A 25,574-nucleotide genomic window follows, 5' to 3' on the forward strand; every position below is an offset into this window, starting at 1 on the left:
ACATTGTCAAATAGACACCTGTCCGTGGTATGGGCCAAGTTCAAACTTTGACTTTGCTTTGCCAAATAGATGTACATTAAAGAAAAAGAAGCCTCAAAAGAAAAGGCAAACTAACTCTTTTTGATGGGACAGCAATGGTTGTAACAAACTTTTGATCACGTTGATAACATGGTTTTGATAATATGGGTTGCAAAAAAAGGATTGAAATCGATTGAGTGCGTAGTCGTCAGATGTGCAACGTTTTGAAGCTCGAGTCGTCGACACGGATGCCGCTATTCTCGCATGCGACTCAAACGCTGCCGCATGTTAGAAGCACGCTCAAAAATAGCCGCTTCGCGGGAAAAATTAAACTGCATCAAAATCTGACTACACACTAGATGGTATAGCGTGTCTGTGAGCGACGCGGAAGGGTTCAATATCTGTGCGCGAAGTCATCGTTAGCGGGCTGACGATGCTCAATGGGCACGTAAGAAAAGAGTTAGCGAGGCTACATAATATTGTCACCTGTGATCAAGTTTAGAGGTGGGAAGGTGCAATAAGAATCTGCCTTCCAGTGCTCTTGGGTGCTGTGTCAAGTATGCTATCTCTAGGCAACACAGGCGTGTTCATATGGCTTGATTAAAGCGGGACTTTATATGTCGGGTGGTCGCCTATGCTATCGTATTATACTACTTTTAAAGGCGGAGCTTAAGTGTCCCCATTAAATTTTTTTTTTAAGGGTGAGCATACAAGACTCCTCAAAGTGCCAACACAGTGGCTGACTGGTTTTTCAAAATCCAGTGATTTGGACTTGTGTCATTTTGAGACTTTACTGAGGAACCGTCCGCACCTCATAGAAATATGCACGCTTTAACGACCAATATTTCAGACCCTTTGAATCGAAAAGTATGACTTTCGGACTGCGTGGTCTGATCGAGTCCATTGCTGGTTCCAATGGAAGCCAGCTGACTGCGAGGAATTTCTGCATGGGGTCCTCCCTCTTCTTTTGTAAAGACAACCGCGCTTGTTCTTATGCTCCGCGCGCTCCTGCTGCCACTGTTCGCTGCGGCGTATGGCAAACTGAAGTTTGCTTATCCAAAAAACCTCTGTGTTCTAAACACAAAGAAAAGAGTGCAAGACATTTAAACACGGGTATCGCCACAAGTCACTGACTTCCAAAAAAGATGATCGCACTGTTGTTTGTGGCCGTGACGTCCCGAAATTGAATTGAGTGGACAGAATGTATTAAAGTCCAACTTTCTGCGCAATAAATTCCTCTTTCTTTCTTTTTTTTTTTTTTTTTTTGCCTTTTTCACTTGAGCAAGCATCATAGGAAGCCGCCAGTGAATCAGTTTCTTTACGAAGTTTGCAGTTGGATGGAGTTTTCCTTCCATGTTCTTCCTTTAAATTTATGCCAGCCTGCTGGCCTTCACCTTGTGATATGTGTTGCTCAGTGCGATCTCTGTGCAGGGGCTGGAAGATCAGGATCAGCTCGCAGCCTGCCTGGCAGAACTCTGGCCTCTGCGAGGTCGGCCTCTTCCAGACCCGGGTGGCAAGGTGAGAACCACACCTGTACAGCTGCTGTTTGGGGAAAAGGTAGTTTTTAACCTCAATAGTAACCAACCCTCTAATTGCCAATTCCTTGCTGAGCTGTGTCCAAGCACATCACAAGCAGCTGTGCAAAAGCTGGGATTCGCTAGCACCACTGTTTGCTTGCCTCGGCCTTAGTCTTGCATGCAAACGTTAACTTTCCTTTCCCTTTTGCTCACTTGTCTTCATTTTCATACTGAGCAATGAAGCAGTTTTTGGGTATCACAGACGTGTATGCATAGTTAACCTATCCAGCCTGGGAAGAGATTTTAATTACTCAGAGTGCATGAAATTTGAAATTAATTCGAAAGTAAATTGTGACAGCAAAGCAAAATAATGCGGCGAAGCATTCTCGCAACGCGACGTGGCCATTTTGTAAAGAGGGCCTTCCCGGCAGTGTGCACAAAGGGAAGAACTTGAGCAAACCAGGAAAAAGCGCCTTTCTTACGTGGATTTCATCCCAAATGCGAGTTTGTCTGATAAAATTACTGTGAAGGAAATGAATTTTTAGCAGTTTTTCAGGACCATTCAATTACTCAAGCTTTCAGCTAATTCAGACATTTTTTTCTAGTCTCTTGAAGGCCGGCTTAACGAGAGTGTGCTGTATTCAGCAGTGACGTGACAGCTTCACCTGCTTTCATGCAGTTCCTGCCTGTACAAAAAAGCAGTTACAGAATCTTATATAAAATATACTGGATTTTTCAGTATTGCATATACATTTTGTGCAACTCTAGCTTAATATAATATGCAAATACAGTGGAACCCTATTCATACATTTTTCACTGGACCAGGAAAAACAAAACTGAGCAGCCAGGAAAATGCACCAGTGGGGAAAGCTCCTAAAGTTAATATAGTGCAGCTTTGACTTTGAAACTATTTATTCTCACAAAGTGAGCTTAGGACTTAAAAAATAGGGAATGGTGGATTGCCGTTTCTTTTTCTCATTGGAAACCACCACGCATTTCTAAGACCGTATTGCTGTCAGCGTCGCTTTGAAGTGCGACGTGCCTACAGAGGAATGCTGTGACCTATCAACTCCCCAGAGTCATGCGGCTTGTGCTTCTCGGCGCCATTGCAGCCGGCAACTTCACTCTTGTTCGAGTTTGCAACAATCTCTGCGAAGCTTTGCCACTCCGATGTCACAACAGCAACATCCACGGCGGTGGTCGTCTAATGTGGCTCCCGTGGCACTTAGCGCATTCGTAGCCTCAATTAGCTCTTGATCACGAGAGGCTGATTCTGCCTCTTCATCTTCCGCGGTAGGCTCCACTTCCTCGTCTATGCGAAAGCAATACCGCTCAAAGTAGTGCTGTGCAGTTGATGCGCTCACTGCCGAGCCTTCCACTTGCGCGATACCATCAAAGCACAACGAAGATTGCTGTTACAATGAGATAAGACCGGTTTCTTCAGACAACACGAAATCGGCTAATCTTAGCCAATCCAGGCTGAGCAGGGAAGCCTCATTTGAACCTTCTGCGCTTTCTGATGTCTGGTCTCCTTGGCAACCAAACGAGGTGAACTCGCTAAGCCTAGCAGCTCGTCAGTCCAGAAGCAATCGGAAAATAGGGTGCGTTTTATCGCTAAAATCTGGTGGTGTGGACATCATTAGACATAGCACAAGCTTCAAACACGCGGCACCATGCAGCAATAACAAAGAATCGGTGTTGAGGCGAGCGGCCATCGCTTGGCTGGACGCTGCCATGTTGCTGTAACCCGAGTGCCCCAAGGTGGCTTGGGGCAAACGCTATTTCCGAAAAATAGGATCTGAACCAAGCGCTAACCCAAGACTCTAAACATGCCTTACGTTTTGCGCATGCTCATTTTGATGCCCGAAGCTCCTTGGGGGCCTCAAGGCTTGGAGCCCACTATTCTAAATCTTTCTAGCTTCTGTGTCAGTGTGCATTTGTGGCCTCTAAGGTTAGACAACGGGGCAGGGCTCAGGAAAGTTCAGCAAACCTTGCCTTAATGCCCGATCTAAGAGACCATGACTCTGTCATCCATCCCGTAATATGGGGCCCTACACCACACATAATTTTCTTAAACTTTTTGCTGAGTGATAGTTTCCCCTTCACCTCTAGGTACCGCTAATTCAAACAATGAGCAATCCGCCCCCCACAGGATGGGGACAAAAGCATGTCTCCTGCTACTAGTTCCATGAATAATGCTGGAGTTTCATCTGGGAGCAAGATCTTTTGATTGGAAAATAAGGCTTGGGGAGACGCTTACTTACAGATGTGCGGAAATCGTTCACTGCTGCCTCAACAGAGATGCTAGCAGGGGCTGTCCTCTTTGTGTGTACTGGTTTTTCGAGTGCCTGCTGGTCCGTTCTTGCATTTAAAAGGGAACAAAATGGAAAGTTTTCAGTCAAGTATGGGTCCTAGACTAGCATGAACATATTGAAAATTGGCGTTTTCTGGTTTTAGCCGATTCAATAACTTTTTTTACTGGCAGATGTTTATTGGTATTTTTATGCTTGAAACTGGAAAGTACACGGCCTAATTCTGACCCCAACTTGCGGAGCCTCTTTAGAAAATAAAATAAAAAATTGATCTCGAATACAGTCGAATCCGGATATATCGAACTCGAAGGGGATCGCGAAATATTTCAATATATCGCTAATTCGATATACAGAAATCGGCTTGAGACGTCACTTGCGATCATGAAAAATGATACGGTATTTATCGCGTAGTCAACCCACTCTCATAATGAACCCACTGCCCAATTTTGCACCCGAGAATTTGAAGAAGAAAAAAAAGCGTTCGGTGGCGCGTTCCTCCGTTTCGACCGTCGCATCCACAGCTCATTTATTGACAGCGTGCCAAGGTGCTGCGCAGCGATAACACCACGACGTGTTTATCTTTTAACCACACTTTTCATAGATCCTGCGGTGGCAGGGAGTAAACTTGGTAGAGTGCCCGCGTGATGGCTTGATTGCACAAGCCTGGTTCGATTTATCATGCCGCGCTTAGGGTGGGGCGGGCGTAGTCCACTGCTACAAAATCATTGGCAAGCGTGATAGCTGTAAATGCTGTTTGGAGCAAACAATGCTAAAAGCCGGTGGCATGACCGCAGCCGACCGCATGCTTTCGTTGATTCATAGGTGCAAGAATGAACGACTCTCACCAAAACACTCGCGCCAAAACAAAAGAACAAAAAACACTGCCGCTTCTTATCGTCCGCAGCCGCCATAGCTTACGCTGCGCCGCACGTTCGGTCCGACAAGAACAACTCTCGCAAAAGAAAAAAACGATTGCCGCTTCTTAACCTCCGCAGCCGCCATAGCATACGTTCAGCCCGACGGCAAGAATAAAGGACTCTTGCAAAAAAAAATATATATAGATCTGCCGTTTTTTAGCGTTCACGGCCACGGTAGCTTACGCGCGTTCAGCACGACGACATGAGACGCTCATCGCACGCCAGCGGCCGCACGCAGAGCATTCACAACACGCACTGGAGAAGCGTCTGCCACAGGCTGAGCTGGCTTGTCCGCGCATGCGTAGTGCGTGCTGCTGCGAACGAAACCGGGAAAGAGAGAGGAAGGGGAGAGACAAAGCTCAACAGAAGAGTGGGCGCACCCTTGCGCTTCGCTCTAGTGTTTTTCCCCTCTCCCGAACACCGCGGCTGCATTGGTTCCCTCTTGTTCCTTCACACACGTGGCTTGCAAACGTCACGTGGCGTGCTAGCGTGGCAGCGATCATCGCAGATGCGCGCGCCTTTGGGGAAGGGTGCGGCGCTGCCCTAGACCAGCCGTCGCCGAGCTGTGTCCTCTCATTCCCTCCGCGTGTGACTTGAAAACGTCACGCGGCAAACGGCCGAGGTGAAGCGATGTCTTTGAGGGAGGTGCACCGTCCAATGCGTGGTGCAGAGTTTGATGTATCGAACGTCCGGTGAAATTGAGTTCGATGTACGACGCAGCTTTCCTATACTTTTACATGGGGTTTTCAAGGGGATATTTTGCGAGCTCAATATAATCAAAACTTGAAATATCCGGGTTCAGTGTATCCAGGTTCGACTGTATAGGTCGCCACTAAAGTGCGCTGAAGCATTAGCTCCCCTGTAAGTTTTCAGAAGACCGAGTCTTTTAAAGATATTTATTTGCACAGGAATTGCCTCTTACGATTCGATTTGTTGTCGCACGCAAGAAGGACACAGTCGGGGCAGTCGCTCTACCGACTGAGCTAACCAGGACGGTCAGCAGATTAGATGGTAGGGCGAGTGGTGCCGGGTTCGATTCCCGGATCAGGACGAATTTTTCTTTAACTACGAAGTTTCTGAGAAAGCTGTATAGCTTTCCTTTGTAGCCGTATGGCTGCGCTTGGGTGGATGCAATGAGTAATTACTCCCTTATTACAAGGACGCAGTCACGATCATCTGAGCCACTGCTGGTGCTGCTGGCCGTCGGAAGCGGTGATAAGATGCTGCACGTGGAAAGTTTTCTCTTGGATCATGTTGGCTGGCAGTGTGTACCAAGAGTCGACCATTGGGCCACTTGGCTCAAAGAAGGGCACTTCAGCCGCCTTGTTCATGTCTTGAAGCTTTCCTTTTGAAGACTTTTAGTGTACATTGCGCCGATGCAGTCTTTGAATGGCTTGTTCTGCACAACGTCTAGAAGCTGAAGGATAGATATCAAGTCAATCCACCCAGAAAGAACCAAGTTCCATCCGCTACTGCGGTCTTCATTCGGCAGCTGATGTGACCATGGAAGGAGTCCAGGATGAGCATGCCGTGGAGCTTCAGCAATGCATCGGGCCGCCTTCACCATGCTAGACAAAACCACTTGAGGACACTTTCATCATTTGAAAAACCATTTTTGTTCACTTGTGCAATAACCTTGGACGATCCTCTTGAACAGAAGAAAGGGTGGCAGCTTGTACCCATTGCTTGTATGGCACATCACCGGGAAGCGGTTGTGCTTGTTGCCCATGGCCAGCTGGCAAACCTGGCATTTCCTTTTCACGGACACTGTTTTCATACTAGGCATGTCAAACGAGACTGGAGTCTGGTCGGCATTGCCAGTTTGACCAAGCAGAAATTAATGTTTTGCCTTCAAGCCCTTCAGGTAGCACAAAAATGCGCTGTTTATCTTCACATGCTTCGGACAACTTTTGGTATATAGTCGTGCATCTCCTTAGACTTAGGAAAATTTGCTAAAGCCAATATCTGCATCAAAGAGTCCACGAAATGGGCAAAAAATTTTATGAGACGTTCCATCTCATAAAATTTTTTGCCCATTTCGTGGACTCTTTCAAGCCAGTGCTTGGGATGCACATATCCGCAACAGCTTCAGTGTCACTGTTGCAAACATACAGGCTCTTGCTCGCTTGGTCTTGAATCCAGTCTCGAACTGCATCTGCAGTGGCGGGGATTTTGGGCCACGATAAGTACGGCGTGTTGCTTTCTCTAATCCGCCACTCACTTTTCCGACACGTCAAACTTCTGCCCTGCTGAGATGTTTTTCGCCTCTACACAGAGGATAACTCTCTGCTTGAAAGCCGTGCAGTATTGTTGCCAAGGGTGCAGTGGCCAGTGTTGGCAACTCAAAAGTGAAAAACCCGCGGCGAGAAGCCCCAAAATTTGCTAAGGTCAATATCTGCATCAAAAAGTTATTTTATGCCATTTATGTTTTGTTCTGCATATAATAAACCCATGCTATAAATAGATGTAGTACAAAGAAATTTTTTCGCTCTTTACTAGACACTTCGAATGCGTTCTGCAGGTTTAAATTAAAATTGTAAAGGAACTTTTTTCCTGACTTTGAACTGCTAACTGCACATATACTTTCACGTGAAAAAAACATCCATTTCACCTTGGTCTGCCGAGAACTCTGCTGGCGATTGTCTGCTCCTACCGCCTGTTCTATGTTCCATCTCGCAAAGCTGTTTGCAGTGCAGCAAACATCTAGTGGAACAAAGTACAGGCGAGATTCCAGCACTGCTGCAAACACTCACCTTCATATCATGTGGATCTTTTTGATTACTTTTGCGAACAGTTTGTAGTTATAGCAGCATATTTATTCTGCCTTAGAAGTCCGGCTCGAATAGTTGAGATGAAATGTGTAATCTCTGTTCACATTAAATTCCCTGTTTGCATTTGGTGATGTTTAGTTAATTGAATGATCTAAAAAGGGCCCACGAAAAGCTGTTTACTAGAATTATTAAACGCGCTCTGGGAATAAGTATCCCATCAATCCTTTCTACTACGGAAAATTTTTTAGGCTAGCTTCATTAGCGACAAACAAACCGGCGATCAAAAATCATGCTCCTCCTTCCCTTCTTCAACTCAACCCATGCTGGCGTGTAAGAAGAAAGAAGAAAACTAGTCGCGACAATGCCCCACCATGCCCTGTCCTGCTCGCCTAACTTGGGAGTGTCCAATGAGCGGGCGCGCCCTGCAGCCCCAATGATGTCAGTGGGGAAGCTTCTGCGTGGCGATGTGTCACCCAAATCGACTGCGAACGGTCGTCAGGAGCACTTTTTAAAACTTATTTGCAAATTATCGGTTCTGCGTAAAGCTTTCAAATCTGACTCGAATATTCACAGTGACCACCTCTATGAATTGGTTGCATTAGAATTAGTAATGCATCCAACCTCTGCGTTCGACCAGAGCACCATCAGTGCGAGGACAAGAAACTTGGCCCTCTTGAAGGAATTTTCTTTTAAGGCATCCCTGCTTCTTCACTTCGGCACAGAGTGCAGCCACTCACCTACGGTTGTTCCAGCTGATCAGTGTGGGTTACCTCTATCGCAGCTGAACGGCAACAATTATTTCTCGTGGTACTCATGAATTTTGTAATGGCAACCGATGAATTTTTAACTGCACAAAGAGCATTCATTTGCATTTGAAACTTTGAATATCTTGTCTCGAAAAATATGGTCCTGCAGCCACTTTTTCTCCTAAACTCCTGTAGATACTTGATAGGGCCCTTTCCGGCAGATTGCGTGCTATGCAACAGCAGAGGCCATGATTACATTAACAAACGCTATGCAAATCAATTGCCACCTCATTGACTTCATGCACTTACAGTGAATCCGCCTTTTTCACAAGGCCACTCCGCGCATGCACGCCTTTTTCCGGGTTGAGAACAAACCACCAACCAAAGCTGTACATGCACAGTTCTTGGCCTCCGCGATCGGCGCAACCGGAGCTGATCTCAGAGGCCATGTGTAGTTAATATTCCAGACAGGCGTATGCGACAGATGGCGGTAGCTGTCAAAAACACACACCATCATTTCGCTGGCGGCTGCATCTCCCACAGACGTTTTCAACCAGTAGCAGATGAATTTTTTACCACTCCCAGAGGGCGCCACATTTTGTGAAATAGGTGGATTCCTTTTGCAGAAATGAAATTAGTTTTAAAGAGCTTAGACTATTTTTAACTAAATATGTAGGATCACCAAAAACTGCCAGAAAAAAAGCCAACAAGACCTAAAACCGCTAAAAAACCCACCTCCCGTGATGCAACATTTTTGCCCGCTATATAGTTTATAAAAACTTGGTATATTTAGCGGCAAAACCGCTAATTTGGCAGCACTGGTCTGGCGGATTGTTGGCATCTATTAGGCACACTAATAATGCGCACCGCTGACAGTCAGCGATCCGACCTCCCAAAGCGAAACGCAGAAAAAAAAACTGTGCAGAGGGATCTTCTGACAGTACATGACTAGTCGCATGGTTTGAGATTGAATTGGATTCGATCTGAGGCACGGCATTACCTATTTTTATGTGGATTGCCCATGATTCGTCTACAAAGCATTTCTGTCCAATGAAAACTAAAATTTGGGGTTTATGTTTAGGCGAATTCGTGTTTTTTAAGCAGTCCGCTTTTGTACCATGCCTGGCAACTATCGCGGATATATGTGTGAATCCACGTGGTATTACCTGCTTTTGACTCCACGTATGTGTAGAATTCATGACTTCTCGCAAGGATCGACTCCGTTCATTAGTCAACCCTCAAAGTTCAGAAGGCCATCTTTCGAAAGAAAAGTCGACTCATATAGTCGGCCATGTGCGGTAGTTAATAAATGTTGATTCCATGCTACAACCCCTGATTGTTGCAACTTGTAACAGCTTTCATTCTGCAACTTATAGCGCAGTGCCTGTGCTGGCACTTTCGCACGATTGCTTATTTAGTATGCTGAAATAGTGCATTTTATTACAAATACTTCATGTGTATTGATGAGTTTCACTGGTCACTGACCATGGTCAAGAACAAATGATGTTTTGGGACTAAGCGAAATTGCTAAAAAACGATACTAACTTTACAAAAAGCGAGCCGTAGCGCCCCCGAGACGTCATTTGTTGTTGACCATAATCCGTGACCAGTGAACCTCACCAAGCCATGATTCCTTACCAGACGGCATGCCATCGTGCCATCGACTGCTTCATGCATATTCGTTTTGGTTTTTCGCTTTACTATTCATATTCGATCTGAAAGCAAAGCGTTGTATTAAATTCAGCTTTTAAAGCATTCTATCGCCTATCGCCAGAAAGGGCAAAGCAGAGGCACAGGGAATTTGTGACGAAGGCTAAGCTTGGGAAGAGTGCTGAGATGGTGTGTGGTGTGCAGGTGGGCCAAGCTGCGGTTTGCCATGGTGCCGCACACTATGCTGTTGGAGCCTCTGTCCGAATGCATGCTGTTGGGGGCCCTGGTGGCGTGGGCGACCAGCTTCCTGTTCCAGTGGGACGCCTTCGCAGTCTACCTGCTGCACCTGCTGCTCTGGTTCCTGCTCGACTGGATGCTGCTCAGCATCATCCAGGTGCGGGCACATCACGAGGCTCCAATTTCGTCGCCTTCGATGACCTCCACATGAGGGTGGCCTTGCTCTGCTGAGAAGCATGCAGATGGGATAATGAATAAGGCTCTGAATAGTAACTTTTTTGGAATACAGCTCATAACTATGATTGAATGGCACAGCGGGCATTTTCAGTGTCCTATTTCAGCACACAAAGCCATTGCCTGAAAAAGGAAAAGGCCATTGATGCTTTGCCATGCTCACTGGAGCCAGGTCAGCCCTTTGCTTAAAATGGCTCTCCGAAATTGGCCGAATTGACGTACATATGACCGGTCGGTAATTGTGGCTTTATGAGGTTGGCTAGTCACTGACCGTGGTCAGGAACAAATGACGTTTCGGGAGCACTATGGCTCCCTTGTTCTTGGCTGTAATCAGTGAGCCTCATCAAGTCCTTTAACTGGTTCTGGCATTCGCACAGCACAGATAGCCATGTGTATACACACTTGGCAGCTGGCTGCAGATCGCGCACTAGCGCATAGCAGGCATCCTTGGAGTTGAAATGCAGCTGCTTATGTACTGCGATGCCATCCCTCACGAGGTGTCTTGTGAACTGACACCACGTGAAACAAGGCTTCTCATAAATGTTGTTTGCTTGGGATGGATACTTCGAGTACTAAACATTCGGTTAGAATTAAACACCAGATACAGTGAGAGCATGTGCAAACCTGAACTGATTGCAGCCCCATCTGTCCAGTTCGTCACATATAGCACAGCTTACTGAGCTACGCCATTTGGACCATGTTTCAATATGTAGCCGCACTTCATTTGGTGCATAATGGGATAAAAAAGTGGTGCAAATGGTGGTGGATAGTGTTTTAAGGAGGCAGGATGCTAGGCCTGCAGTCAACTTTTGAACTGCTCCACGAATTTTGATAAAACTTTTCAAGGTTGACTGAGCTTCCTCTTATTAAATTGCATTCTAAATGTCATCACCTTAGCATAAATACGAAAAAAGTTATAGCTATCATATTAAGCAATTAAATGTATGGTAAATATATGCTAGTCAAATCTTTTTAGTACAAACACATCAACGAATTTTTCAAATAACAATTTTTTGAAAGTTCCTAACTCGTTTTTAATATCTTTTTGTGTAAAATTACCTCCATACTATGAATATCAATATAGCGCATATTTCAGAATAAAGTACCATAAAAATCCGCTTATCATCATCAGCCTGACTATATCCCCTACAGGGCAAAGGCCTCTGCCATATTCCTCCAATTAACCTGGTCTTGTGCTAATTGCATCCACTTGACCCCTGCGAACTTCTTGACCTCATCTGCACACTTAACTTTCTGCCACCCCCTGCTATGCTTTCCCTTCCTAGGGAATCTAGTTTGTTTATTTAGATTTATCGAATCACCTCGAAAAAACTGACAGCAACCAGTTGCATTGCGGTAAATTTACGGTATTTACTCGCGTAATGAACACACTTGCAAAATGCACCCACCCACCCCTGATTTTTGCCTAGGAATAAAAAAAGAAAAAGAAAGACCAGTCCTTAGCGCTTCCCCCCCGTTTCGCGCAGTCACTGTCCACAACGCATTTCTTCGCATTGCGCCAAGATGCTGCACTAGCTTAGCAGAGGGAGTGGTGGGGGCGATCTTGGCAGACTACCAGCACTTGTCCGGTTGTGCAAGCCTCGTTTTCAGTATGTTCGCTTTATCATGCCATGGGCGATTGGGGCAGACACCGTTTACTGCCTGGAACGCGCTAGAGCAGCAAATGCCTTTTGAAGCGAACGATGCTAAAAGCCGGTGTCATGATCGCGGCTGACCGCATGCTCCCGTTGATGACCGATGGGTGGAAGGATGGACGACTCTCACAAAAAATAAAATAAAAAATCCCGCGTAATTCGTAGCGCTCAACCTAAGGTCATGGCCCTTCATGTGCATTGGCTGGGACCACGTGACAGTGCTTATCTATATTTCAGAATGAACAGGGCTCGAATAACGAGTATTTAGTTGCTAGTTTCGGAGATTGCACGGAAGAGAGAGCAGGCAGCCGCGGCCGCCAACCCCTACCCTCTGTCGCCGCCGCGCCTGTCATGGCGCCATTTAGGCTTTACCCACTTTTCGTGGTTTCATCTTCTATTCCCGTTTTGGACGTGTGCAGCCTCTAGCTATGCCGCTATATCACTGAGGGCTTTTTTGTTTTGCCACGTGCTGTTGCATCAGGCCGCCCAGACATGGCGGCACGTAGTTCAAATTATTCGTTGCGGAACCGACTCACGTTCAAATTAACGGTCTTTTTTGTACACAGATCTCTATGCAGCTTAGCCGGACCAAGTAGTGTAATTCGAATTATCAGAAAATTCTAATTAGCGAGGTTCGAATTAACGAGCTTTCACTGTATTTACACTACATTTCACAGTTTCTTCACGAGGTATATACCTTCGCGTCCAACGCCACTCCGCGCCAGGCACTGAATAGTGCCACGAACCTTCATATACCTGGGTGTCTAGCAACCAGGAATTGTCAGGGAAATTTTATGCACCGAGAAAAATCAGTGAAACGTCAGGGAAACCATCAAAAATTTTGGCAAATCAGAGGAAATGGCACAATATATTCTGATATTCTGCAATGCATTTTCATTTTAAGCTAATGCACAGTATTCATGCAGATATTTTTTTTTTGTGCTGTCTCGCCAGCGCACGGCCGCTGCGGCGACATATTACTTTGACATCAACGCATGGCTGAGCTGCCACAATACAAGGACCAATACGCACGTGAGGTGGGCACTCGCTAAAATATGCGGAAGCGCTGCGTGAGAGTAGCACGTGACAAAAAGCTGGAATAACTGCAGCGGCCAGCGTGAAAGTGATCGGCGAGCTGTGCTGCTAGTACGCGCGCACGGCCATATTGGATTGGACTGTTTTGGCTTTTTGCAGGGTGGACGGCCCGCATGCTCTGATGGAGGCATCAGTGTGCTTTTCACTTTTCAGTAAACTTTTGACGTTCTTAACGGCTATTAACACTAATGGCAGCCTTTTCACTATTGTAAATTGTGGAATATGATTAATGAATAGGTTTTTGTTGTGAATTTTTTGTCTGGGCTATCAGCAGCTACAGTTTTGAGTCGCTTTATTTGTCAGGGAATTTGAACTGAAATAATCAGGGAAGATCTGGAAAAGTCGGGAATGTTGAGAATACTGGTTTGCTAGACACCCTGTATACTGGTGCTGGTTCACTCCTCTACTCGTGCCGACACGCTAGATCGGGGAATTTCACACACCATGGGGAGAAGGGCAGCTCACACTCGTCCTAGCAATCTCAGAAGCCACATGGTCTTCAGTTTGTTATAAAACCAGTAAGTCGCTTCCGGCTCCGATGCGGGATGGCAGCGCACAAGCTGCCGGTTAGCATTTGCCACGTTCATGCCTCTTCGCGTCTAGCACTGCATGCAGGCGTGCAGTGTATACGCCTAAGAATAGTTGTCGGATCCAGGGCTTTCGGAGTTATGGTCGTCCGATGTATTCGCCAAGAGTCCCTTGCTAAAGACATCTTTCCCGTACCTCTAAAGGCGTTTGGTATTCCACATGTCTCGAAGGTGCGACCAAGACTCTTCTTGGGAATGTTGGTCAAGCATCTGCGATTCGGCTGTAGGGCATGCCATCATGGCTGGAGAGGCCCGTGAGAGACCCATGCAATGTGCCGAAGGACACTTTTGCTACCCTACATTGTGCATGCAAGGTGCGGTCAACCTTCTTCCGATCAGCATGCATCGCTGGCACCGTGGATTGCAGGGTCATTATGGTAAAACCGAAACCATCGAAACAGTCTGCCGACACCACCACTAGATAGCGCCTCCTCTTGCTGGAAGCCTGATGTTAAGAGCGCTGATTAATAACGAGGCCAGAACTGCGAATTCAGACTGAAAATCGTTCGGATCTGCATATACTGTACCGTATTCACTCGCTTGATGCTCGCACCCCCCCGCATTAGGCGTCAAAAATTTGAATTTTTTTCCCTCGCATAATCATCGCACCACCAATATTACCACCATGAGAGTCGTCTGCTAGTAGCAGCAAGTGCCATCTTTGGAGTGCTACTGAACCTAGCTGGCCTCGTTGTGTGCTCGCGCTACCTGGCGGCGATAGCGTGCTTGGGTACATCCTTATCATCATAGGTTATGCTCGTCTTTGTTTTGTTTTTTACCTCCATGATGTTTGTAGTCATCGTGGCCATTTTGAGAGGTATCTCCGCATCTTCGTTCCATTCATGTTACTTGCTTTGTTCCACCACCTACTGTTCTTGGTGCTGCATCGCGATAGGACGGTACACAAGCTGTACAGTTGCTTTTAAGGGGGGGGGCATGGAGATTGAAGTGAAATTCTTTAATTTTTGTAGTAAAGCAATAAAACTTGGCATGCTTATTGAAAACTGTGCTGAATGGCTAATTCCAAAGCTTTATTAAGATATTTCCAGTAGTTTTGATATTAAAAATTTATATTTGTATCATTGTTTACCAAACTTGCAGAAAGCCAGGCGTAACAAAAAATTGTGGTAGAAGCCCATAGTTGGTCTTACATTTTAGCCATATGAATGGTTCATGCAGTAACATTCCCCAAATATTTTTATCAGCTTGACTTTTTTTTACACAGAACATTACATCCATGCTTGCATAATGCACTCATTTTCACCATTTCAAAATAGCTAAAAAGTAAAAGAATGACACCATATTTTGAATATATGGGAATGTCATTGCATAAAGAAATCACCAAGGAATATAATGCAACAAACCTCCTGAAAATTCATCAAGCCATTGCCGTGCTACGCTTTCTGCAAGCAGGACAGTTGGGTCAAAAGGCATTTTTGAGAAAACTAACATTAAAGTTGCACAGCCACTTTTCGCCCATCAAAACGCCTCTGCATTGAAATACTGTATCGCTACGCTGCACGCTTCCTTTTGGGTTGTTTCCGAGGGCGCAGAACGCGGTTCCAGGCACCTGAATGGTGCGAATTGGGTTAGGCAAACATTTGCCGCAAGCCTGGCAGCGTATCACTCGCCATCGCAAAAACGGAAGTTTCTCCATATCAGAACTGCATCGCGATGTCGCGGCTAGTCGATGGAGCCGGGACCTAAGATTAACTGCTGGGAATCGATTTCAGGCCTAGGTGCCATGGAATGGTACTATTCCGGTTGCACTAACGTTCACTGTCGTACTCGAGAGCTCGCGCCGCATCAGCGTCACCCGCCCTGGTGAAAACGGAACTTTCTCCGTGTCGACACTGCACTGCGACGTTGGTTGACGGTGCCGGGTCTTCGGGTTCACTTCCTAGCATCGATTCCAAGGTCAGGTCAGCCTTCCGCGACATATCTCCGTAATCTTCACCGAGTGCATTGGGGCATATCCGTGTGGCTGCGCGATTGCATCAGCCGAGCTTTCCACGTGTCTTGAGACTTCCGTTCGTTGGAGCCGTACCGCGTCGAAACATAAGTACGATATCCTTGTCGCTTCCACCACCGCTTCAGTTTCTTTGCCTTTCGGACGGACCGCACGGTGCGCTGATACTTTTCGAAAAGTGTTTTTGCCGACACGGTCCTCGCTTTGTCCGATTTGCCGCTGATCGCTTCTTTTTCTGGATAGGAGGCTTGCGTTCGTGCTTCCCGCACGCATACTTCGTCCTATACTTCTGCACCGCACACCACTGCATCTCTGGCACACAGAGGAAGCCTCACGCAACTGTGGGGGGGACTAAAAATGCAGAACACCAGCCGCGGATTCCCAAACTACCGAACAGTTGACAAAAGCGTGTGTGAATGAGGCAGGAGCAGACGCTGCAAGCAATGGCGCGCTTTCCAGCAGCCACTCGGAAAGCGTGCTGAGCGCCACGTGACTGGCGCAGCCAATCAACGCCTAGAAGTGGCTCTGCGAGGCCTTTGCATTTACTTTTGTTTGTTTATTTTTTGTCTGGACATGTGGCTCCGATGGGAGGAGTACTGCGGTGAAACAAGCTTTCCAGTGGTACCGAAATTTTCGTGATCAGCGCTCCGGCTGCTGAGTTATTGCGCTCGGAAATCGACCATTTTCGCGAACATTTCGGGCAATTTTTTGCTACCAGAGGTCACAAAAACAATTTTTAGGCACACTTTAATGCTGTTTTCAGCGGAATGTTTTTGCAATGTGATTGAACAAGCCTTTTAGATTCCAAATTTGATCTTTTCTAAAATTTGATTTTTCGCGAAATTTCAGCAATTTGATCCCCCCGTCCCCTCTTACGCTGAAAGCTTTCGAGTACACGCTACAGCACAGCAACCGCGCTGCCAACTGACACCTCTGCGTCAAGTTCGGCGTAGTAGGTTACTGGAGACGGCGATTGCAGTGTCAACACAGACTCGGATCAAGCCTCTGATTAAGAGCGGAACTGTATGGTCTGCTGTGAATATTATACCACGAAACGCGGGAAGTGATGATGAGGCTGCGTGCGGAAAATAAAGTGCTTTAGCAATTCGTGCTTTTGGTGACCTTGTAAATTTAAAGCAAAGGTAAGTTCTGGTTGAAAGTAACGCTCTGGTTATATTTAGCTGGCCTAAGGATCCCGATTCACACCTACTTAAATTTTTTAAATTTGCTTTTAGCGCTCCAAAAGATTACCTGAAAATTTTCCTTGCTTAATTATCACACTTCGCATCAATTTCCCGCTGAAAAAGTGTGAGCATTATGCGAGTAAATACGGTATTTACTCGCATAATGCTCGCACTTCATTTTATAGAAAATTGATGCAAAGTTAGGGGGTGCGATAATTATGCGGGGAAAGCTCTTGGGCAAATGTTTTGGAGCGCTAAAAGCAAATTTAAATATAGGTGTGAAACAGGATTCTTACACCAGCCATTGTAAATATAACCAAAACGTTGCTTTCAAGCAGAACTTACCTATTGTTATAAAACTACAAGGTCGCCAAAAACACCTCATTCGCCACACGTAGCTTCACCATCACTCCCCGCGTTCGTGGTACATACAATGCTCACAACAGACCATACGGTTCTACACTTGATCAGTGACTTGATCCGAGCCCGTGTTGACTCTGCAGTCACCATCTCCAGTCATGTATCCTGAAGTGCGTGCTGGCAGCACAGTTGCCATGCTCTAACGCATACTCGATAGCTTTCAGCATAAAAGCGGATGTATAGTTTGCGTACCGCCCCATCACGTTGTGGCACCAAGAACAAGGTAGACAGTAGAACAAAACAAGTAACATGGTCGGAACAAGAAGACAACGACGAGACACTGAGACACCTGACAAAATGGCGGAACGAAGGCTACACAATGCATAGAGCTAATACACACGACGACTCAACGAGCATAACCTATGATGTTGATGATATTGTCACGTATCGATAGAACGCCAAGGAGGGCCCAAAGATATGACTGGTTTAATGGTCGACCAGGACGAGTCTTGCGCTCAAACTTCCTTCTGTTCCAGACTCGCGCTTGTGGTCTCAGTCATCATCTTTGCCGTCATCTTCTACTGCGTCTTCTACTCGAGCACGCTGTCGCCGCCTGGTAGCACGCGCACACAATTACGCCAGCTAGTTTCGGTAGTGCTCCAAAGATGACGCTTGTTACTACTAGGAGACAATTCTCGTGGCAGTGATTTTGGTGGTGTAATGATTACGCGAAAGAAAATGTCCAATTTTTGACAGCCAATTAGGGGGGGGGGGGGGGTGAGCATTACGTGAGTAAATATGGTAATACGAGGCGGAAATTTGACATAATAAAATAGGCAAAAACCTTGTATTATACGTGGGTTTATACGATATGTAATTCATCTTTACCTTTGTAATCGAGCATCAGTGTTACGAATTGAACTAAAATTAACAATGCCACAACTTTTGCATGAAACGGCAACCGCCATTTCTTTGTGTGTGACGTAGGCTGTATCTAACACCACCATATCTTGTGCCAACTCCTAGTGCCACCACAAAGCTGTGGTTTAATATGCAGTTGCAAGCAGAGCTTTTGGATCACACCAGTCGCAAAACTCCGCTTCAAAAAGTGACCGGATTTTGTGCTCATTTTTCGGGTGTCTATGAATTGTCGTGCCATCTGGAAGCGCTCAATACAAGCTTGTTCCCGCCGGGGTGGTGCTGTGGTAAGACGCTCGACTACTGTCCGGAGTTCCTGGGTTCGAACCCGACTACGGCGGCTGCGTTTCGATGGAGGCGAAACGAAGTGGCGTCCGTGTGCTGTGCCATGTCAGCGCACGTTAAAGATCCCCAGGTGGTCGAAATTACTTTATAGCCCTCCACTACGGCTACCCTTTTTCTCTTTCCACCTTCACTCCCACCTTCATCCCTTCCCTTACGGCATGGTTCAGGTGTCCACATAGCAAGTGTGACAGATACTGTGCCTTTCCCTTCCTGTGAACCAATTATTATTACTATTATTATTGCCGCCATTGCCATTTGGAAATCAGAATTTTCTCTCCTCTTTTCCATCTTAACTAACTACTATATGGCTGTTATTCTAATAATTTTTGCTGCTGTAAGTCTTCAACTAATTTTACTGTCCATAATGGTTGCGCATTTATCAACAATCGGACAGTCTGGAATTTAGACGCAGTTTTCTTTAATGGCCGCGGGTGCCACCACTATTCGTAAACACCCGAATTTTGACCAATCAAAACCGCCCTTTTTGATACATGGGCCCTATGCGAAGTTTCGCAACTGGTAGTATTGAGGAGCTCTGGTTGTAAGCAGGTCTAGCTGCCTGCGATTTTCCCCTTGCGCGATCGTGCCATTTGCATATGTGGGCAGGAATTTTTGTCGTGAATGGTCTATTGCCAAGTTCGTGCAAGACCCAACAATGAACGCAGTCAGCAATGGCTGGAAGAAGCTGAAGCAGTTTTTGCTGCAGGAAAAAGTGGCCGCATAGCAAGAAGCTAATGCAGGCAAAAGCAAATAGGCCTCTGCAGACAGCACTGCAGATGAAGTCACGTCTGTCTTTTATTGCACATGGGCAAAGTCCGCACTTTCATTGCACAGTGTAGTGACGTACCTGATGAGGTCGTACTTAAAATGGAAGGTGTAGAGAATTTTTAATTGGTAATGTGTGCTGCACGTGGCAGAAGAAAATTGATTTGTTCGCATAAAGCAGCTTTGAAGTTAGGGCAACATTTTCGCTTGAAATTTTGCTTGTGCATGTGTGAGGGCGTGCACACGTGTCTGCTGCTAAGGTGCGTCATTTTCACACCTAGGTTTGACCACTGGCTTATAACAGCAAGTTTTTCATTACAGCTTTCATCGTGGTAGGAATTTTCTGGTACCTCAGTGATGATTGCTCATTTTCTGTCAATAGCTAAGTTTACTTCAATTAGAATGTGCTTACATATGCGTCACAAAGTGCATTGTGTGCCCTGTGATCTTTGCTCTGTGACCTTATGTGTGTTCTTTCATCCTGGTCTCCCACAGAATGGCCTTCTTCCCTTCAACAAGTGGGAGTTTGTAGTAGCGTGGACATTTCGCGAGTGCGGCGCCCTCTACCTCTTCCTGCATGCATTGTGGAACCCGACGATTCGGTGGCGTGCTGGGCTCTACCGATTACGGTGGGGCGGCACGGTCGAAGTGGTCAAGCCTGACTCCTAGTGACACTTGCCCCTAGGAGATGTGCCGCAGGCACCGAACAAAGACCCTTTCCCCTCCCTCCTCGGGAGACAACGGTGGACCACTTCATTCCTGCACACTTACTCTGGTGCCGCTGTGCGTTGTGTGACTCTGGGAGGGTGCCACCTTCCGTGGTGGCTTTCAGTGTTTTACTTCGAGTGCCAGGAGTGCGTGCTGGCTGCGCGTTTCGACGGCAAGACTCAACAAATGTGCGCGTGTGTGTGTGTGCGTGCGTGTGCTTGCACACGAGCTTTGTACATAGAATGTGAGGAACTTGTGTCTGTCAACTCCCCCCCCTCCCTTCTTTTTTTTTTCTTTTTCTGGCCTCATTCTTGTTATCCTTTTGTTTTAACTCGCCTCATCCTGTTTATTTCCTGGGCCCAAGAACAGGATGTACTCGTTCGGCCAGACACGACCATCGCTCCTGGAGGATGCTGCCGTCACTTTAGGATTTTTCACATGATGTTCTGTTTTTCTAGCTTCCCTCTTTTCCTTTTTTCATCACTTTGCGCCTTGTTATTTCTCCACTGACATTAACCAGATGTGAAGTGGGACTCCATCTTTATATTGTTCTTGTTTCCACTGTTTTTTTGTTGCTTGTGGGTTGGTTGTTGTTTCAATAAGAAAAAAAAAAGCTCTTCTTTCTTTTCTTTTTCCTTCTCAGAGACATGACCCATGATACACTCGCAGAAGCTTAAAGACTACAATGGCTTTCATTGTGCAAACAAGTCTTGGGGTCATAATTGTTTTCTAGGGGTGGGGGAACGAGCAGCGACACATTTATTAGCAGAGAGGCACGTCTTGGGAACTTTTGAACAGTGTTATCATTATGTCATGCATTGCTGTACATATAAAGTGAATGTGAAGCGACCAAGGAGCTTTCTTCGTGCCCTAGAACAACACTAGGAAGCGAGCAGCAGATGTACTGGACATTTTTCCATTGCTCTGAGTGCATAGCGTTTTATCTAGGCAGCGTTTATTTATTTTGACTGGTGACTTTCCAGGCAGTTCCTGGGCAAAGCAGAGATATTGAATGCTTTGCTCATGCTGGCACAAGTAGTATTGGGTTCAGTTTGGCTTGAAACACAGCCAGTATCTGCAGGAAGGGAATGAAGATGTCTGCTGAGGCTTGCAATGTCTTCATGTACGCATCAAAGTGGCACTGCTCTAGTCACCAGTTGTGAGTGGCAATTCTGGATCAAAAAAGAAACTTTCTCTAAGACGAGGTTCTCTTTTTGTTGAGGAGTAGACAGTAATGACCGTCGTGCCGTCACCTGCTGTAACAATGTGCTCCCCAGAGGCACATCTGTGTGCGTCTTTCAGCATCACTGGTTGGTTGGATGAATGGCATCGGGCCCCATTTAGGAACAAAGCATGTTTTTCAACATTATTAAAATGGGCTACGATCTTCCTGCAAATAGAAATTCCAAATTTTTTCTAAATTTTGACAGCAGATCACAAAAGGTGGAGCAAGGCTGGAACTAATACTTTACTATGGTGAGTAAAGTTATGCATTAAGCCACATCGCCTTGGAAACTGAAGGACGGTATTATTCAGTAGGACTTCATTGGTGTTTTCCCAGTTTGTATGTTCAAAATTGTGTAGCATCAGAACTTCCCATAGTTAGCTATTCGTAGGGTTAATATGTTCATAGACAACACAATTTTCTGATGAGTGTGTTCATAATTTCGATATTTGTTTTCTTGACAGGTTTTGAGTGCCTATGCACTAGCATGTATGTGAACAGGCCAGGCTGGATACTATGAAACATTGTCATAAGCACTGCTGTAGTAATCTACCACAATGACTCTCAGCAATGCATAAGCATGGTGGAACGGAGCATTAAAAAAAAATTGACAGTGGACAGGCTTCGGCTGCTTTCATCATTGACATAGCTGGAGCTCATGCTTTGCAAAGTTACTTTCTGCACTAAAGAGAGTGCAAATGCAAATAGAAGTATGCAACCAGTAAAAAATCTATTGAAATACTGCACCAATGTGTGCTGACCAGCCTTTATAGGTTGTACCTATTCTTGAATCACCTTTTTTTAGAACCTTGGTGGTTTTAGACTGCAGGCTTTTTTCAGGTAATGCACTTTTTCTCTGCATTTTTTAAAACTTATTTACAAGCTTCTGCTGTATCTGGGCCTTTTGGTTCTTTTGATTGTATCATCGAAGTACTTCTTCCAAGAGTTTGGTCTAAAGCCTTTTGCAAAGCCTGCCTGCTGAGGTTTGCTTCACCAGGCCGTTGAGGCCTGCTGTCATTGTGGCGCAGAATGCCATGCAAAGAGCTGCCAGCTGCACATTGCGGAAACACACTTGATTTGTGTGTTCATGCATTCCATGAAGAAAGCAGGTTTGTAGAACGAAGTCTGACTTCAAGCGTACCTTGCATCCACAGTATCAGCCATGCTTTAAGCCTATGGCACGAAAAACGATTTTCAGCAAGTTCTTCCTGTGAGGATCGTTCTACTTTGGCATTGAGCCTTGCCATTAAAGGAAGGGTTGAATGAGGGCAGTGGTGTTACCTCTGTTAATTCACTGATTGACATAGCTGTGCTGTATTTCAAAGGCCTGCCTTAAGCATATCGTGAAAATATTGCCTTGCTCAAACCCTCATGTGGTTGGCTGCTCGACACTCGCTGCTTTCTTAATGGAGCACACAAGTGTAGTTAGCTGTATTATGAAAAGGGGAGGGGGACATCATGATCACCAGCCTTGTGATCTGTCCACAAGCGCACCATTTTTCTAAGTTTCCTCGAGAAAAATAAGACCCATCGAACATTTTCAGCCTGAAAGGCAACTCCGGATGTTTTCAGAGATCCACATATTGTAATCAAACTTCTGCTGTAGGTTCTTTTTTCCTGTCCTGATCATTTCCACCAAGGTTGGCAGCAGTGCCACAGTTAATTTCTGGTCAATTCAATTCAATGTTTGGAATTCGATGTCCTCAGCATAGGAGTCTTCTATGGAAACTCCGTTCGTGACATCGCGAACATTAATCAGCTCGCCACGATGGCTCATTGGTTAGGGCACCGGACTGCTGATTTCTACGATGCAGCTTCAATCATGGCGGAATTTCAGTGGAAGCATACATTAATCTCTAATTATTTCCAGCTCTTTGGTTGGCCAACAAATTTTATGGTTTCCATTGCGTTATCTTGGGTCTCTCATTAGCCGAATCATTTCCAGTCACTATGCGAATGTTTTTCCAATTTTGTCTGTGATGTCATCTCTGCATCAACTGGAACGTCTCTGGCCACAAACCAAAGTTTTGGACTTTGCTTGCTGTTTCTACCAATTTAAAACTGTTGTAATGTGTGTTTCAAAAATGGACTATCATGATGGAGATGGGCGACTCTGAGAAATGTGATGTGATCTTTAACTCAATGTTGGGAAACTTCGCCAGAGTTGCCCTGTGTGCAGAATTAACTCAGATACTTTTTGTTATCCGACTGTTTCATTCCATATCGCAGCTACCCACACAGGCCTAAATCTCCAGGTGTTGTTGACAAGGGTAACAACCACCCTGTCATTGCCGTGCAAAGACTACATTCAAGCCTTCCAACATGCTTTTCTCACTGGATGAAAACTGCGTGGGAGTGTGATTGCTGGACAGTAAATTTCTTTTTGGTAAACTTGCACTCTGGTGAAGATGTCGCTCTTGTTCCTGTTCTAAAATGTTTCTATGAACTGAGCTGTTAGCCCGCCTGTAACATTGCCACGTTGCTGTAGACATACATGTCTGTGCTATCACCAAGCTCACATGCACCAAACAGTCTGTTTCCAGCAGGCTCCAACCGAAGTTTTGTAGCCATTAGGAGCACCGATTATCACTGCCTAGTACTATGTGCCCAGACACCTTTATTGTAGTCGTCACTTTTCTGACGGTTCCAACTGCCACATCACTGTAGCCGACTGGAGATTAGCCTGTTCAGTGCATATGTGAGCGTAGTTTCAAATATATCTTGTTGCTACTTTTGTGCTTCTGCTTGTTTCGTATGCCTAATTGGCATTTTTCTGGAGCGCCTCCCTCTGTGATTCTTACAGGTAGCAAATAGGAACCGCAGGTATGGGTAAATACCAGTACTCTACCATTTGCTCGCAGTACAGCAACGATCGGTGCAACAGCATCCAAAGTTCTTGATAGGTCAGTCAATTATCTGTGATGACACATTTGGCAACTGAGTGCTACCACCTTGGGTGTCCAAAAAAATTGTGCTTCTTTCTGCAAGTTTGTATCCAAATCCTTGCTTTGCAAGCTTAGTACAGGGGCTAAGACGAGTTGCTCGTCTTGGGTAGAAGGTGTTAGAGGGGTGGCAACAGACACGATTGTTGCCCTCAGTTGCCTTTTTATGGCCAGTGGAAGAGGCCACAAGTTTGAGGATGCAACTGAATGCGTAAACATTTGCATCACGTCCAAAAGACTGTTTTGCTACCTCTGTTGGATTATGTAGGGTGAAAACTTCAGCTTGACCCAATCATGACACAGAGCTAGGTGCAGTGTTCGGGATGTGGCAACACACAAGAGTAGCAGCTCTTACGTTTGTTTTCACTCCTTGTGGTGTCTCGGTCTCCACTGGTCCGCATCACTTTTCATTGCATGAGGTCCTGCGCATCGTAACAGCGATCTGGCATCCTTGGGCGGTTCTTGCTCTAAATTTAACCTTGCTTGCTCACTGGTTTGAAGCTCTTATGACTACTCTATAAGGGTGAAGCAGGAAAGGCTTGGCAGGTGCCTTTTATGTGTCCATCTGATGCCATTGGGACTTTGCTCTGCTGCAAACAGAGCTCAGAGATGTTTGTCAGTATTTGGTTTACTCTTAGCAGGATACAGCTTCAGAAAACAGCAGTTTACAACCTATAGGTCATGGTATGCAACATGTATTGTTCCCCTGAACACTAAATGAAATTGTTTTTGATATTTGACTATACCAAACAAGAGGCATCGAAATTGTTATCTGAAGGTTACATCGAATTTAGTCGACCAGAAAAGTTTTAGCAGTGGATTACATTGTGTCACGAGGGAATTGAATACCGTTTACTGCAATCTTAAGCTGTATTCAACTATGTTATTGTGTTCACATCTCAACACCAAGCCTGTTCGGGCAAATTTGTGTAGCTTCCCTTTTTGTGTCATGATGTGTCAGCGTTTTGATATGACAGCTGCACCGAATGTTGCCATCTTGATATTGCCATGGATTATGAACAACTGATGGAACTGTACCGAGATTTCTAATTGACCAGCACTACCACTGCATTGCTCTTTATTTCAAGGATTTTTACAAGACTCAGCCCAAAGTTTCTTTGTTATCGCAATAAGCGAACGGTGACAAATAAACAAAGTATATAAAAATGCCATTGCGTGCAGATTTTTTCATCACACGAAGTTCCTGCAACAAAAGGCAAATATGTGTGCCCTCAGCCTCCTGCACACTGAACAATTGTGTTGCATTCGTCGTGTGATGGATGGTGTCCTGCGTTTTTCCAGCACCTACGTTTTGCAATTTTCTAAATCTAAAGCCTTGTATGCAACAGAAAAAGTGGTGCAAGAAACCTCAGATTTGTCAAACTGCTCTAACGTCATCGAGCACCCGGAGACCAGTCT

At 45.6% G+C, this 25,574-nt stretch overlaps 1 protein-coding gene across 2 annotated transcripts in view; it reads left to right on the forward strand.

Annotated features, from left to right (window-relative positions):
- GlcT (ceramide glucosyltransferase) overlaps window positions 1–25,327 on the forward strand; it is a 50,615-nt gene extending 25,288 nt beyond the window's left edge. For both annotated transcript variants that reach the window (XM_084576156.1, XM_084576155.1), the window contains exons 7-9: window positions 1,450–1,536; window positions 10,136–10,325; window positions 19,776–25,327. In XM_084576156.1, the coding sequence (XP_084432282.1) occupies window positions 1,450–1,536; window positions 10,136–10,325; window positions 19,776–19,949 (451 nt within the window). In that variant the 3' untranslated portion in view covers window positions 19,950–25,327. The remainder of the gene's footprint in view (window positions 1–1,449; window positions 1,537–10,135; window positions 10,326–19,775) is intronic.
- The last annotated feature ends 247 nt before the right edge of the window (window positions 25,328–25,574 follow it).

This window comes from Amblyomma maculatum, chromosome 8 (assembly GCF_055883805.1).
Source record: "Amblyomma maculatum isolate TAMU_Amacu chromosome 8, ASM5588380v1, whole genome shotgun sequence".
Classification (NCBI taxonomy): domain Eukaryota; kingdom Metazoa; phylum Arthropoda; class Arachnida; order Ixodida; family Ixodidae; genus Amblyomma; species Amblyomma maculatum.